General features: G+C 46.4%; 1 protein-coding gene across 3 annotated transcripts in view; it reads right to left on the reverse strand.

The window, feature by feature from the left end:
• The window catches only part of OCM2 (oncomodulin 2), a 31198-nt gene that overhangs the window by 3559 nt on the left and 11645 nt on the right, over positions 1-15994 (reverse strand). The window contains exons 2-3 of one of the 3 annotated variants that reach the window (XM_054496199.1): positions 1811-1878; positions 129-261 (exon numbers count right to left, since the gene is read on the reverse strand). In XM_054496199.1, the coding sequence (XP_054352174.1) occupies positions 129-261; positions 1811-1871 (194 nt within the window). In that variant the 5' untranslated portion in view covers positions 1872-1878. The remainder of the gene's footprint in view (positions 1-128; positions 262-1810; positions 1879-15994) is intronic. The other 2 variants (XM_054496201.1, XM_054496200.1) reach the window with 2 other exon arrangements.

Consider the following 15994-nt stretch of genomic DNA (forward strand, 5'->3'; position numbering starts at 1 on the left):
GGGCTTTGCATGGGTAGATGTGCGATCAGCTGACTCATGTCCTTTGCTTTAATGATGCTTGGCTGAATGACCAACACCAGGCCCACCCAGCAGTGCCAGGTACCAGACAGACTCAGGACAAAGCTTACTTAAGCTCTTCTTCATCCAGGTACCCGCTCTGGTCATTGTCTATGAACTGGAAAACATCCTTCACCTGACTGGCTGACATCTTGGAGAGGCCTGACGTCTGGAAGAATTTTTGGGGTTCAAAAGTGTCTGGGTCTGAAGAACAGAGAATGGGTTATTCTGACACTCATTGGATCACATTCTATGTTGGGGCCAAGGTACTGAAAACACAGATGATTAAAAACACTTCAACAATATCCCTGAGCTGAGGGGATGCTCAACTGGTCCAAGATTTTGGGACAGCCAAGACTTGATGGCTCTGTGATGGCATCCCATGTCCCCTCTGCCCCGGTCTTCCCTCCTCCACTTGGTTTTGTCCATTTTCCTTTTCCCTCCCCCTCCCCCTGGCTCACTTTACAGGCTGTGTAGCCGAGCCCCCAACATCCCTGGTCTAATTGGTAGGGGGACATGCAATCACTGGATTTCAACAGGCTAAATGGCCTTTGGCGATTTCTTTCTTTCTTTCTTTCGTTTTTTTTGAGACAGAGTCTCACTCTGTCACCAGGCTGAAGTGCAGTGGCATGATCTCGGCTCACTGCAACCTCTGCCTCCCAGGTTCAAGTGATTCTCCTGCCTCAGCCTCCCTAGTAGCTGGTATTATAGGCGTGCACCCCCATGCCCAGCTCATTTTTGTATTTTTAACAGAGACAGGGTTTTGCCATGCTGGCCAGGTTGGTCTTGAACTCTTGACCTCAAATGATGCACCGGCCTCGGCCTCCCAAAGTGCTGAGATTACAGGTGTGAGCACCACACCTGGCCCTTCAGTGATTTCTTGCTTTCATGTTTAGTAGGTTTCTTTTGTCTTACAGAAATGTAATCGCGTGCTCAGATCCCAGATCTCTATAATTTTAGTTATCTAATAAATAGCAGTTTTCTCCTCCGATTCCATGAATTTTCCAGCCAAGCTCTTATTTATTTATTTATTTATTTATTTAGAGACAGAGTCTCACTCTGTTGTCCAGGCTGGAGTGCAGTGTAGCGATCATAGCTCACCACAGCCTCAACTTCACTGAGGTTGAGTGATCTTCCTACCTCAGTCTCCCGAGTAGCTAGGACCACAGGCACGTGCCACCATGCCCTGCTAGTTTTTATTTTTATTTTTATTTTGTAGAGATGGAGTCTTGCTATGTTGCCCAGGCTGGTCTCAAACTCCTGGGCTCAAACAGTCCTCTCACCTTGGCCTCCAAAAGTGTTGGGATTACAGATGTGAGCCACCATGCCTTCTCTATATACATATATATATATAATATATATATGTATTTCTTGTTGTTGTTGTTGGAGACAGAGTCTTGCTCTGTCATCTAGGCTGGAGTGCAGTGGCATGATCTCAGCTCACTGCAACCTTCTTCTCCCAGGTTCAAGCAATTCTCTGCCTCAGCCTCCCGAGTAGCTGGGATTACAGGCACCTGTCACCATGCCAAGCTAATTTTTTTGTATTTTTAGTAGAGATGGGGTTTCACCATCTTGGCCAGGTTGGTCTTGAATTCCTGACCTTGTGATCCACCCACCTCGGCCTCCCAAAGTGCTGGGATTACAGGTGTGAGCCACTGCGTCTGGCCGCCTGTCCTACATTTTGATTTTGTGTTGCCTCGCTGGAGGTGCAAAGCTGTGAGGAAATCCCATCCCCGCCCCACTTCCCCTCTACCTCGGCATTCCTGGAGCGCTGCTGCAATGTCGTCAGCACTGAGCACGTCCGTGATGCTCATTTTCTACCTACTCACACGGAATAAACAAGAGGCGATAAGCCACAAACAGGAATGCACACATCCAGGGGAAACACATCTTCCCAGGCCCACTGAAACTGTATGTGTGTCTAGATTTTTTTTTTTTTAATTAAGACAGAGTCTCACTCTGCTGCCCAGGCTGGAGTGCAGTGGCACGATCTTGGCTCACTGCAACCTCTGCCTCCTGCGCTCAAGTGATTCTCCTGCCTCAGCCTTCCGAGTAGCTGGGATTACAGGTGCGCACTACCATGCCTGGCTAATTTTTGTGTTTTTAGTAGAGATGGGGTTTTGCCATGTTGGCCAGGCTGGTCTCGAGCTCCTGACCTCAGGTGATCTGCCTGCCTTGGCCTCACAAAGTGCTGGGATTACAGGCATAAGCCACCGAGCCAGGCCTGTCTAGAATTTTTAAAATGTGATAAGCATGGTTTTGTATTAAGTGACAGGACAGAATATCCAAATTAAAACCAGATACTGAAAAGACCCCAGCCCTTTTTGTCTCAGAGCCTTCTTTTGAATATATGCCAAAAATGAAAAAAAAAATGACCCAAAGAAGGATTCAATTGTTTTCTTACAAAAATTATACTGACATAATCAGTCATTTGCATAGGCAGCCGTAAACTGTTAGAAATGCACTGGCATTTTCCTACAGCAGCTCGAGAGATGCAATGTTGCAAATTCCATGTGGGAAAGGATACAGTTTGGGCTGCTTGCAGACATTCTGTGGAAGAAGGCATGCTACCTGTCCTGAAAGGTGGGAAGCAGATGGATGAAAAGCCCATCTCCCAGAGATGAAAATCCTTCCAGGTGTCAGAGCCACGGGAAAAGAGGAGTCTAAGCACCTGAGCCTAATGTGAATGCATGCAGTGAAGAAGAGTCTGGGGTCTGATGGGTCCACCAGTTACTCACCGTTTTAGGTTTCCCCCCAGGAAGAATCAGGAAAAAGAGTTGAAGGAGAAAAACAACAGATGTGCTTTTGCTACCTTACTGACCTACCTTATATAGGCTAGAAAAAGTGATAGTTACAACCTCTTAGATTTCCTTTTCAAGGATCAAGTGGATGTAGCTCAAATGTCTTGTCTTACTTATGAAACCTCTTTTTTTTTCTATTTATGTCTCAACAGAATGTGGGTGGGAATAGCCAATTGTTAAAAAAAAAAAAAAAAAAAAAAACAACCTCAACAAACCTTAACTAAGGTTTCAATTCTGCAAACGAACCCTGTTGGCAAAGTGTGGAGGAGGTTCTAGATGCCTGGTAAGGTGGAGATGGTGGCCTGAACTAAGACAAACACATACGGGGTGCTCTGTAAGCTGAAAAGGCTCCCCAGATGTTAGCAGGTACCGCTGGAGGCAGGCCTGTTTTCAGCTTTGGGAACTATGGGTGTGTAAAGCTGACCTCAATCTGGAGTTGACAGACTCAAAGCCATTGTCACCAAGTGCACACACAGGACTCGTCCGGCACAGGAGACAGGGCTAAGTGACGTGATTTTCCTACAAAACTCTTGACTTTGACATTTCCCAGCTGTACCATAAATTGCACACACTCAAAAGGCAAAAAGGAGGAAATCAAACCAGCATTCCCAACCCCCAAAACTAACATGTTCAGAAACAAATATTCTGAGGCTGAGGCCAGGACTAGACACCTCAAGATTTTGTTTCTGTTGTGACAGGGTCTTGCTCTGTTGCCCCAGCTGGAGTACAGTGGCATGATCTCAGCTCACTGCAGCCTTGACCTCCCAGGCTCAAGCGATCCACCCACCTCAATCTCCCGAGTAGCTGGTACTACAGGCACACACCACCATGCCTGGCTAATTTTTTTGATATACATATTTTTTGGAGAGACAGGGTTTTGCCATGTTGCCTAGGCTGGTCTCGAAATCCTGGGCTCGAGTAATTCTCCCACCTCAGCCTCCCAAAGTGCTGGGATTACAGGTGTGAACCACTGCACCCGGCCTTTTTTTTTTTTTTTTTTTAATTTTCAGCAAACATTTACTGAGCCTTTATATGGCCAGCACCGTGCTAGACTCTTCTTTTTAATTATTGGGTAAAAACCACATTCCATAAAATATATAATCTTAACCATTTTTAAGTGTATGTATAGTACAATAGTGTTAACTCTTGGTGCACTATTGAACGAGAGACCTCTATAATTTATTCAGCTGGAAAAATGGAAACTCTGTATCCATTGAGCTGCCACAACTCCCCTGTTCCCCCACCTCCCAGCTCCTGGTAAGCATCATTGTACTTTCTGCTTCTAAGAGTTTGACTACTGGCCGGGCACAGTGGCTCATGCCTGTAATCCCAGCACTTTGGGAGGCCGAGGTGGGCAAATCACGAGGTCAGGAGTTCGAGATCAGCCTGACCAAGATGTGAAACCCCATCTCTACTAAAAATGCAAAAATTAGCTGGGCATGGTAGCCTGTAATCCCAGCTACTCGGGAGGCTGTGGCAGGAGAATCACTTGAATCTGGGAGGCAGAGGTTGCAGTGAGCCGAGATTGCGCCACTACACTACAGCCTGAGTGACAGAGCGAGACTCCGCCTCAAAAAAAAAAAAAAAAAAAAAGAGTTTGACTGCTTTATCTAGGGACATCATATAAGTGGAATAATATAGTATTTGTCTTTTTCAGACTGGCTTATTTCACTGAGTATAATGTCCTCAAGGTTCATCCATGTTGTGGCATGTGTCAAGATCTCCTTTTTTCTTTTCTTTTCTTTTTTTTTTTTGAGATGGAGTCTTGCTCTGTCACCCAGGCTGGAGTGTAGAGGCATGATCTCGGCTCACTACAACCTCTACCTCCCGGGTTCAAGCAATTCTCCTGACTGAGCCTCCCGAGTAGCTAGGATTACAGGCACATGCTACCACACCTGGCTAATTTTTGTATTTTTAGTAAAGATGGGGTTTCACCATGTTGGCCAGGCTGGTCTCAAACTCCTGACCTCAAGTGATCCACCTGCCTCGGCCTCCCAAAGTGCTGGGATTACAGGTGTGAGCCATCGCACCTGGCCTAGGATCTCCTTTTTAAAAGCTGGATTCATGTTTTTTGTTTGTTTGTTTTTCATTTTTAATTTTATTTGTTTTTGAGACGGAGTTTCGCTCTTCGGGCTGGAATGCAGTAGTGTGATCTCGGCTCACTGCAGCCTTGACCTCCTGGGCTCAGGCAATCCTCCCAGCTCAGCATCCCGGGAGGCTGGGACTACAGGCACACACCATCACACCTGGATAATTTTTTGTATTTTTTTTGGTAGAAATGGGGGTCTCATGATGTTGCCCAGGCTGGCCTCAAACTCCTGGACTCAAACGATCCACCCTGCTCGGCTTCCCAAAGTGCTGGGATTACAGGTGTGAGCCACTATGCCCAGCCTGAAGTTTTTAAAAAGTGCAAAAATAGATCCCATGTTGCAATCAGAAACATACAGTGGCTTAGAAGTAGACAGTTCAGGCTGAGTGCGGTGGCTCATGCCTGTAATCCCAGCACTTTGGGAGGCTGAGGCAGGTGGATCACCTGAGGTCAGGAGTTCGTGACCAACCTGACCAACACAGAGAAACCCCATTTCTACTAAAAATATAAAATTAGCTGGGCGTGGTGGCACATGCCTGTAATCTTGGCTACTCGAGAGGCTGAGGCAGGAGAATCGCTTGAACTGGGGAGGTGGAGGTTGTGGTGAGCCGAGATCACGCCATTGCACTCCAGCCTGGGCAACAAGAGTGAAACTCCATCTCAAAAAAAAAAAAAAAAAAAAAAAAAAAGAAGTAGACAATTCAGGATACCTAGAGCAAGACCTCAGACTCTTTCCGGGGTAAAACAGTGGGCATCTTCACTTTGCCCCAGATATATTCTCCTACCAGGATGGTATACACTCTAGTGTCGTGAGTGAACAGTTTCTCTCAGGGATACCTGCAGCCTCTCTTAAATGACCAAACCTCCAGCCGGCACCCTATCTCTTGTCCACATTTTATTCCCCAGTGCCTAGCCCAGGACTGACCTAGATTTAGGTGTTCAGCAGTTATTTGATGAATGAACAGATAAAAATAGCAACAAGAAGTTGAAAATACGATTCCCAACTAGCATCACCTCGCCCAGCCCCTTAAAGAAGTTTCTGAAGATTGGGTGTGGTGGCTCACGCCTGTAATCCCAGCACTTTGGGAGGCCGAGGCGGGTGGATTACCTGAGGTCAGGAGTTTGAGACCAGCCTGGCCAACATGGTGAAACCCCGTCTCTACTAAAAATACAAAATTAGCCTGGTGTGGTGGTGCATGCCTGTAATCCCAGCTACTCCGAAGGCTGAGGCAGGAGGATCGCTTAGAACCCGGGAGGCAGAGGTTGCAGTGAGCTGAGATCATGCCACTGCCCTCCAGCCTGGGTGACAGAGTGAGACTCTGCCTTGGGAAAAAAAAAAAAAATCAGCTAGGCATGGTGGCGCATGCCTGTGGCCAGCTGCTCAGGAGGCTGAGGTGGGAAGACTGATTGAGGCTGGGAAATAACGGCTGCTGCAAGTTACAATTGCACCACTGCACTCCAGCCTGGGCGACACAGTGAGACCGTGTCTTAAAAAAAAAAAAAAAAAAAGTTTCTGAAAATAAGTCTTAAGAGTTTTGAATTAGGTTTCTGACATTAAGTTGCCATAGAAACTAGCTGAGCCCTTTCTTTTCCTTTGGGAGTGTTTACAATTGTCCATAGAGATAAAACATTTTTTAAAAATCTGCTCATTTAAATCAAAGTAGCATATGGGTTAAACCAAGATACTTTTTATGTTCATGCTATTTTTCTGATAGAAAATAAAGATACCAGAGACCAGGCCAGGAGTGGTGGCTCATGACTGTAATCCCAACACTTTGGGAGGCTGAGACGGGAAGATTGCTTGGGCCCAGGAATTCGAGACCAGCCAGGGAGATGTAGTGAGACTCCCATGTCTATAGAAAAATATTGTATTTATTTAAATTTTAAAAAGATAACACATTCAGTGAACATGTTTTCTGAATCAAGGAGGCACTTAAGATGATAACTTGAATTCCATTATGTGCAATCTGAGCATCAAATATCGATTCAGGCCGGGCGCCGTGGCTCACGCCTGTAATCCCAGCACTTTGGGAGGCTGAGGTGGGCGGATCACTTTAGGTCAGGAGTTGGAGACCAGTCTGGCCAACATGGCGAAACGCTGTCTCTACTAAAAACACAAAAAAATTATCCGGGCATGGTAGTGGGTGTCTGTAATCCCAGCTACTTGGGAGGCTGGGGCAGGAGAATCGCTTGAACCCAGGAGGTGGAGGCTGCAGTCAGCCGAGATGGTGCCACTACATTCCAGCCTGGGTGACACGGTGAGACTCCGTCTCAAAAAAAAAAAAAAAAAATATATATATATATATATATAAATATATATGTATATATATAGATAGATTCACACAGAGAGACAATATTGTATAATTCCACTAATACGAGGTACCTAGACTATTCAAGTTGACAGAGACAGACAGAATGGTGGTTAGCAGGGCTGGGGGGAGGGGTAACGGGAGTGAGTGTTTAATGGGGACAGAGTTTCAGATTGGGAAGATAAGAAAGTTCTGGAGATGGATGGTGGTGACGGTTGCACAATGTGAATATGTTTAATGCCACTGAACTTCAAAAGGGTTAAGATGGGTCAGGTGCGGAGGTGCACATCTGCAATCCCAGTGCTTTGGAAGGCCGAGGCAGGAGAATTGCATGAAGCCAGGAGTTTGAGACCAGCCTGGGTTACAAAGCAGTACCCCTCTCTACAAAAAATAAAAAAAATTAGCCAGACATGGTTGCGTGCACCTATGGTTCCAGCTACTCGGGAGGCTGAGGTGGGAGGATCACTTAAGCCCAGGAGTTTGAGGCTGCAGTGAGCTGTGATCACACCACTGCACTCCAGCCTGGTTAACGGAGTGAGACCCTGTCTCTCCAAAGAAAAAAAAAGAAAATGATTAAGATGGTAAATTTCATATTATGTATTTTATGTTGCATGTCATGTTATGCATCTGACATATGTTGCATATGCATAATGATATGTTGTTTATCATATTTGCATATTTATGAAATGTAATGCTTATGTATATCATGTATATGTATATATTAACAATTTTTAAACGTTGATTCGTTTAAATCATTATTCGTTTAAATAATTCGTCGTCTTCATTATTTTGGCCACCAATTCCTAATTGCTCCCAGGAAAGAATAAGAGGAAGATGTGGAAGTAGATCGTTTTTTTTTTTTTGAGACAGAGTCTTGCTCTGTCACCCAGGCTGGAATGTAGTGGCGCGATCTCGGCTCACTGCAGCCTCCACCTCCCAGGTTCAAGAGATTCTTCTGCCTCAGCCTCCCGAGTAGCTGGGATTACAAGTGCCCGCCACCATGCCCGGCTAATTTTTTTTTATTATTTTTAGTAGAGACGGGGTTTCGCCATGTTGGCCAGGCTGGTCTCCAACTCCTGACCTCAAGTAATCCACCCCCCTCAGCCTCCCAAAGTGCTGTGATTACAGGCATGAGCTGCCGCGCCTAGCCTGGCTGCCACTGTGGGGACAAAACTCTTGAATGTATGGGAGACCCTCCTTCCATCATGTATGATGGGCTAGTTAAGAGCACCGTGGACCCACTTCCATGTTCTCTCAACAGACATCACTTCCTAAACGTCTCTCAACTTCATCTTCTCTTCACGGACCACCGTCACTACCCCAGCCCAAGCCACCAGCATCTCTTTTGGGAATGGAAACAACTATGGTGGCCTCTTAACCTTTCTCCACTCGGGGTCACCTCCAACCTAGCCAGGTGGGTTTTGAAAAAACCCAAACATGGCTGGACTGGGTGGCTCATGCCTGTAATCCCAACTTGGGAGGCCGAGGCAGGAGCATTGCTTGAGCCCAGAAGTTTGAGACCAGCCTGGGTCACGTAGCAAGACCCCATCTCTACAAAAAATGAAAATAACTAAATAATTATCCAGGCTCCTGGGCTTGAGCGGTCCTCCTGCCTGAATCTCCTGAGTAGCTGGGACTACAGGCATGTACCACCACCCCAGGCTAATTTTTAAATTAAATTAAATTTAATTAAAAAAAATTTTTTTTTTGAGATGGAGTTTTGCTCTTGTTGCCCAGTCTGGAGTGCAATGGCAAGATCTAGGCTCACTGCGACCTCTACCTCCCAGATTCAAGTGATTCTCCTGCCTCATCCTCCCAAGTAGCTGGGATTACAGGTGTGTGCAGCCACACCCTGCAAATTTTTTTGTAGTTTTAGTAGAGACAGGGTTTTACCATGTTGGCCAAGCTGGTCTTGAACTCCTGACCTCAAGTGGTTCACCCGCCTCAGCCTCCCAAAATGCTGGAATTACAGGTATGAGCCACTGCGCCGGGGCTTAATTTTTTAATTTAAGTTTTGTAGATTCAGGGTCTGGCTCTGTCATGCAGGCTGGAGTGCAATGATGCGATTGTGATTCACTGCAGCCTTGACCTCCTGGGCTCAAGCCATCCTCCCTTCTTGGCCTCCCAAAGTGCTGGTATTACAGGTGTGAGCCACCGCGCCCAGCCCCATCGTCCATTTTTATCTTCGGTCTTTCATTGGCACATTCCTTGTCACAGTGTAACTATTCAATGAACATATTTGTGCATTGAATGAACTGGCTCTCTGAACCTGAGTTTCTGCATCCAACTGTCTCCGTGTGGTGACGTGGGGGATGGGGTGGGATCCAGAGTTACCGGAGTGTTTATTTATAAATGAGATACTTCTCTAAGAGTGGATTTCCTTTCGCACTCAGGGACTGAGCAATAATTGGTTAAATAAGTTTACACGTGGGGGTTTGGGACAAGCTCCTTCATAAGACGAAGTGACTGCTGTTTACAAACGAAGACTGTAAAGTGTCTTAGGGCTGCGTGAAAAGGACAGCTTGTGTGTTTCCCAATGGAATGAATGAATAACAAGGATGGGGGATCCTCAGGAGTACACAGCCCCCGTCTATAAGAGCTGACCTCTCCTGGGTTTACAGTTTTGATTACCCACGGGGCAGGGCAAAATGCATCCCTCATGACCTACTATGGGTGTGGAAATGGCACAAGTCCCCTAATTACCGCTGGCCTCGTAATCCGTGGGCTGCGGTGCACAGTGAAAATGCAAGTCCTGCCAGGCATGGTGGCTGGTGTCTGTAGTTCCAGCTACTCAGGAGGCTGAGGCAGGAGAATTGCTTGAGCCCGGGAGCTCTGGGCTGCAGTGCACTCTGCCGATTGGGTGTCTCCACTAAGTTTGACATCAATATGGTGACCTCCTGGGTGCAGGGGACCATCAGGTTACCTAAGGAGGGTGAACCAGCCCAGGTTGGAAACGGAGCAAGTCAAAACTCCTGTGCTGATCAGTAGTGGGATTATGCTTGTGAATAGCCACTGCACTCCAGCCTGGGCAACATAGTAAGACCCCATCCCTAAAAAAAAAAAAAAGAAAGAAAGAAAATAGGAAATGCAAGTCCTCTTGTTCAAAGAATTTCGATATGGGGGCCTCAGCGGATTAAATCAAGTGTGCAGGCTTTCTAAGTGCAGGACCCTGAAGACTATAGGTCTCACACCCTTGAAGCCTGCCCTGCTCACAAGAGGTTTGTACAACATTGCCCAGTTCACCAATATGATGTCATGTCATTTAACCATGGCAACAACTCTGTGAAATATTATTATCCCCATGACGAAAAAGGGAGAGATATCCCAGGTCATGCAGGGTGTGGTGGCTCAAGCCTATAATCTCAGCACTTTGGGAGGTTTGCTTGAAGCTAGGAGTTTAAGACCAGCGTAGGCAACAGAGTGAGACCCCTATCCTTTAATTTTTTTTTCTTTCGAGAGTCTCACTCTGTCACCCAGGCTTGAGTGCAGTGGTTCAATCATGGCTCACTGCAGTCTCTGCCTCCTGGGCTCAAATAATCCTCCCACCTTAGCCTCCCAAGTAGCTGTGACTATAGGCACACGCCGCCACACCCAGCTATTTTATTTTATTTTTTGTAGAGATGAGGGGGGGGGTCTCACTATGTTGCCCAGGCTGGTCTCGAATGCCTGGGCTCAAGCCATCCTCCCGCTTTGACCTCCCAAGCTGCTGGGATTACAGGTGTGAGCCACTGCTCCCGGCTTTCTGGGCATTTTAATTTGTGGATCACCATGCCTGTTATCCCAGCTACTGGGGAGGAGGCTGAGGCGGGAAAATCGCTTGAACCCAGAAGGTGGAGGTTGCGGTGAGCTGAGATCATGCCATTGCACTCCAGCCTGGGCAACAAGAGCAAAACTCGGTCTAAAAAAAAAAAAAAGATACCCACCAATTAGCGTGATGTTTACAAGAATTTCATGTGGTAGTTGTGATAGTTAATTTTGTATGTCAATTTGAGTGGGCCATGGGGTCCCCAGATTAAACATTGGCTAAGACTGCATACTTATGTTAACATGTGTTAAGCCTCTGTGCTGATATATCAAGCACTTCTGTACCCAGCAAAGCAGCAAACATTTTCCACAGGATACCTCACTGCTCAGAACATTAAGGCAGGTATTGATGCTCCCATTTTACAGATGAAGATAAACTAAATTTCAGAGATTAGATGCAGAATTTACCAGCCTTCAGATGCGTGCTGAAATCTCTGGTTCCCTGCTTTTCCTACACGGCCTGGACTAATGACTTATTTTATAAGACACAGAGCACAGAACCCCAGTGAGAAGAAATTATTATTAATAAGGGCTTGTTCTGGCCCCAGACAATGGACAGGCTGCTATGAGAATGCATAAAGAATTCTGCAAAGGCCGAGCGCAATGGCTCATGCCTATAATCCTGGCACTTTGGGAGGCTGAGGAAGGGAGGATCGCTTGAGCCCAGGGGTTCGAGACCAGATTGGACAACATAGTGGGACCCTGTCTCTAAAAAAAAATTTAAAAATTAGCCAGGCGGGGTGGTACGAGCCTGTGGTCCCAGCTATTCAGGAGCCTGAGGTGGGACGATGGATGGCTTGAGCCCGGGAGATCAAGGCTGCAGTGAGCCGTGATCATGCCACTGCACCCCAGCCTGGGTGACAGAGCGAGACCCTGTCTCCAAAAATAAAATATAAAATAAAATAAAATAAAAAAGGATTCTGCAAATGTCAGCCTACTCCTCTGCCCAAAATATATAATAACAAAGAAAACAAAGCAAAGATGTCACAGCTATGGTTTTGTTGCTATGAGAATACTCTCGTCAAGGCTGGAGGATGGCGCAAACGTGCTGTACTTAACCGCTTGTCAGTTTCACTTGCAATTCGCACACGTGGCGCGTGGGCCTCTCTGCTCTGGTTCCGGGTCAGCCAATGTCAGGGGCAGGAGCGAGGGTACGAATGCTTCGAGAAGGAAGGATGGACCCGGCAAGTTGAGTGCTTCCGAGAGGTTAGGATGAGGCCTCCAGGGCGAGCACGTGCGGATGATGGGTGGGGCGGTGACTTGTTGCTGGGTAGTGCGGAAGAAGCTGTTCTAGGGTAATGCAGGTGGGAGGGGACTGGAGAAGGGTGCAGGTGGGAGGGGACTGGAGAAGGGTGCAGGTGGGAATGAGATCATAGGGGAGGATACAGTGCTGCAGGAAATATATTTTTTAAATTAAAAAATTTTTTTTTTTTTTTTTTTAGATGGAGTCTCTGTTGCCCAGGCTGGAGTGCCGTGGCGCCATCTCGGCTCACTGCTAACTCCACCTCCTGGGTTCAAGTGATTCTTCTGTCTCACCCTCCTGAGTAGCTGGGATTACAGGTGCACACCACCATGCCCGGATAATTTTTGTATTTTCAGTAGAGACAGGGTTTCACCACGTTGGTCAGGCTGGTCTCGAACTCCTGACCTCAAGTGATCCGCCTGCCTCAGTCTCCCAAAGTGCTGGGATTACCAGCCATGAGCCACCGTGCCCAGCCAGAGCTCAGGAAGTATTTTAAGACTCCAGCTGCCAATGGCCTTGGGGAAGGGGTAGGTTCACAGGTGGGTCTAGGAGGGCCTGGCACCCCCTCGTGGGGAACATTCATGCTTCCTGAGTTCCTTTCTTCTCTCTTTTCTTCCTGCAGCTTTCTGTCAGTACCGTATTCAGAATGCCAATGGTATGAAGTCAGCCCAGCTATTTAGAAGTTTGGACTCAGTCGTTTTTGTTTTGTTTTGTTTTGTTTGCTTGTTTGTTTGTTTTGAGACAGAGTCTCACTCTGTTGCCCAGGCTGGAGTACAATAGCACGATCTCAGCTCACTGCCACCTCTGCCTCCTGGGTACAAGCAATTCTCCTGTCTCAGCCTCCCAAGTAGCTGGGATTACAGGTGTACACCACTATGCCTGGTTAATTTTTGTATTTTTAGTAGAGACAGGGTTTCACCATGTTAGCCAGGCTGATTTCGAACTCCTGACCTCAGGTGATCCACCTGACTTGGCCTCCCAAAGTGCTGGGATTATAGGCATCAGCCACTGTGACCAGCCTGGACTCAGTAGCTCTTGGCATGAGTATTGGTTTAGCTGACTTTCTGGGTAGCCCAGAGCCGTTATGGGTGTCAGACTTTACCTTCCCCGTGCCTTCTGACCCTCAAAGGAAGACAGAAGCTACATCATTTCTTATCCAAATGCTGCAGGAGAGGACAATTTCTTAAAATTATCTGAGAGACTATTGGCTATGTCTTTTTTCCCCCTCACTCTTACACACTTGCTCTAAATTACTCAGTGAAATTGATGGCAAAAGCCCTTTAGACCTTTGGCTGGCTGTGTCTTCCTGAGCTTACTAGAGCATTGTTCGGGGAAGAAAAGGCTGAAATAAAGATGGGAGTGGCTGGGCGTGGTGGCTCACACCTGTAATCCCAGCACTTTGGGAGGCCAAGGTGGGAGACCATTTGAGGCCAGGAGTTCAAGACCAGCCTGAGCAACATAGTGAGACCCCATCTCTACAAAAATTAAAAAGTTCGCCTGTGTGTGGTGGTGCATGCCTGTGACTTCAGCTACTCAGGAGGTTGAGGCAGGAGGATTGCTTGAGCCCAGGTGGTTGAGGTTGCAGTGAGCTATAATCTTGCCACTGCATTCCAGCTTGGGTAGGCCCTGTCTCCAAAAAAGACAAAACAAAACAAAACAAAACAACAACAACAAAACACAGTGAAGCTAGGGATGAAAAATACACTGGATGGGATTAGCAAAGTAGACACTGAAGAAAAAAAGAGTAATGAGTTTGAAAACATAGCAATGGAATAGAGGCTGGGCACAGTGGCTCACTCCTGTAATCCCAATACTTGGGGAGGCTGAGGTGGGTGGATCACTTGAGCTCAGGAGTTTGAGACCAGCCTGGACAACATGGTGGAACCCCATCTCTACAAAAAATTTTAAAAAGTAGCCAGGTATGGTGGTCCCAGCTACCAGGGAGGATCACCTGGGCCCAGGAGGTCAAGGCTGCATTGAGCCAAGATTGTGCCACTGCACTCCAGCCTGGGCAACATAGCAAGACCCTGTCCTAAAAAATAACAATCCCCCAAAACAAAACCAATCCCCTCCCAAACACCCCCACATCGCAATAGAAAAGATACAAGCTGAAACGCAGAGTGAAACAATTCTGGAAGAAATAAAACCAGACATCAGTGAGCTATTGGACAACTTAAAGTGGCCTAATATACATGTAATTGGAGTCTCAGAGGAAAGGAGAAAGAGGAAGGAACAGAAAAATATTTAAAGAAATAATGGCAGAAAATTTTCCACATTGGATAAAAGTAGGCTCAAGAAGCTCAATGAACCTCCAGAAAAAATAAGAGGAGGAAAAAGGAGGAGGAGGAGGAAGAGCCAACACGTATAAAGGGCGCATTATTATAAAATTGTTTAAAACCAGTGATAAAGAGAAGATGAAGTTCATAAAGGCAGCCAGAAAAAAGAGACACAATATGTTCAGAGGAACAAAGATAAGATTGACATCAGACTGCTCTCTCTCTCTTTTTTTTTTTTTGAGATGGGGTCTTGCTATGTTGCCCAGGCTTGTCTTGAACTCCTGGGCCCAAGCGATCCTTCTGAGTAGGTGAGATTACAGGCGCACGCCACTGCCCCCGGTGACATCAGACTTCTGATCAGAAACAATACAGGCCAGAAGGCAGAGGAGGAATTTTTTTTAAAGAACTGCAAGAAAAATGAACAAACAAACTATTGCGGATGGACACAAAGATTTTGTTTCTCTTAGCAATTAGAAATCACCTCAACATCCAATGTGCAGGGATTTGTTAATTGATGGGCCATAAAAAATAAAAGGATAGTCTACAAGTCTATTTAATGATATGGAAAAATATCCACCACATATTGTAAAGTGAAACAGACACTATATTAAATGTATTTTGTAAATTGGAAAATATATGTTTATAGACACAGGATGGCGGTTATAGGGACTGGACCTTACACAATTGTGGGAGCAGGTTACATGGTAACCAGTGCCAACCTCCACACTCCACAGATATGTCTTCTTGCTCACAATAAACTGGAACTAGGCAGGGAGGGGAATTTTAGGAAATGCAGTCCCAGTTTTGCTAAATTGACACAATACAAATCCACCACATATCAGTAAAAGGCTACAGAGAAATTCACCCAGATGGTTTTAGCAGTTATTACTGGGAGTTGAGTGAGTTTAAATTCTCAGTACACAGGTCAGATGTGAGAAAATCAAACAATACATTTGGTTTTTTAATATAATAAGTCAACCTAATTTTCACTCCAATCCCTCCCATCCTATCAAGGAGGTAGGAAATTCAACATCCTTCCTTCCCTCCCTCCCTCCCTTCCTTTCTAACTTCCTTCCTTCCTTCCTTTCTTTCTTCTTCCCTCCCTCCCTTCCTTTCTAACTTCCTTCCTTCCTTCCTTTCTTCTTCCCTCCCTCCCTTCCTTCCTTCCTTCCTTCCTTCCTTCTTCCCTCCCTTCCTTCCTTCCTTCCTTCCTTCCTACCTTCTTCCCTCCTTCTCTTCCCCCCTCCCTCCCTTCCTTCCTTTCCTCCTTCTCTTCCCCCCTCCCTCCCTTCCTTCCTCCTTTCCTCCCTCCCTCCCTCCCCCCCTCCTTCCTTCTGTCCTTCATCTCACTCTGTTGCCCAGGCTGGAGTGCGGTGGCACATTCATAGCTCACTGTCACCTTGAACTCCTGGGCT

The sequence above is a fragment of the Pongo pygmaeus genome, chromosome 6, assembly GCF_028885625.2.
Source record: "Pongo pygmaeus isolate AG05252 chromosome 6, NHGRI_mPonPyg2-v2.0_pri, whole genome shotgun sequence".
In the NCBI taxonomy this organism is placed as follows: Eukaryota; Metazoa; Chordata; class Mammalia; order Primates; family Hominidae; genus Pongo; species Pongo pygmaeus.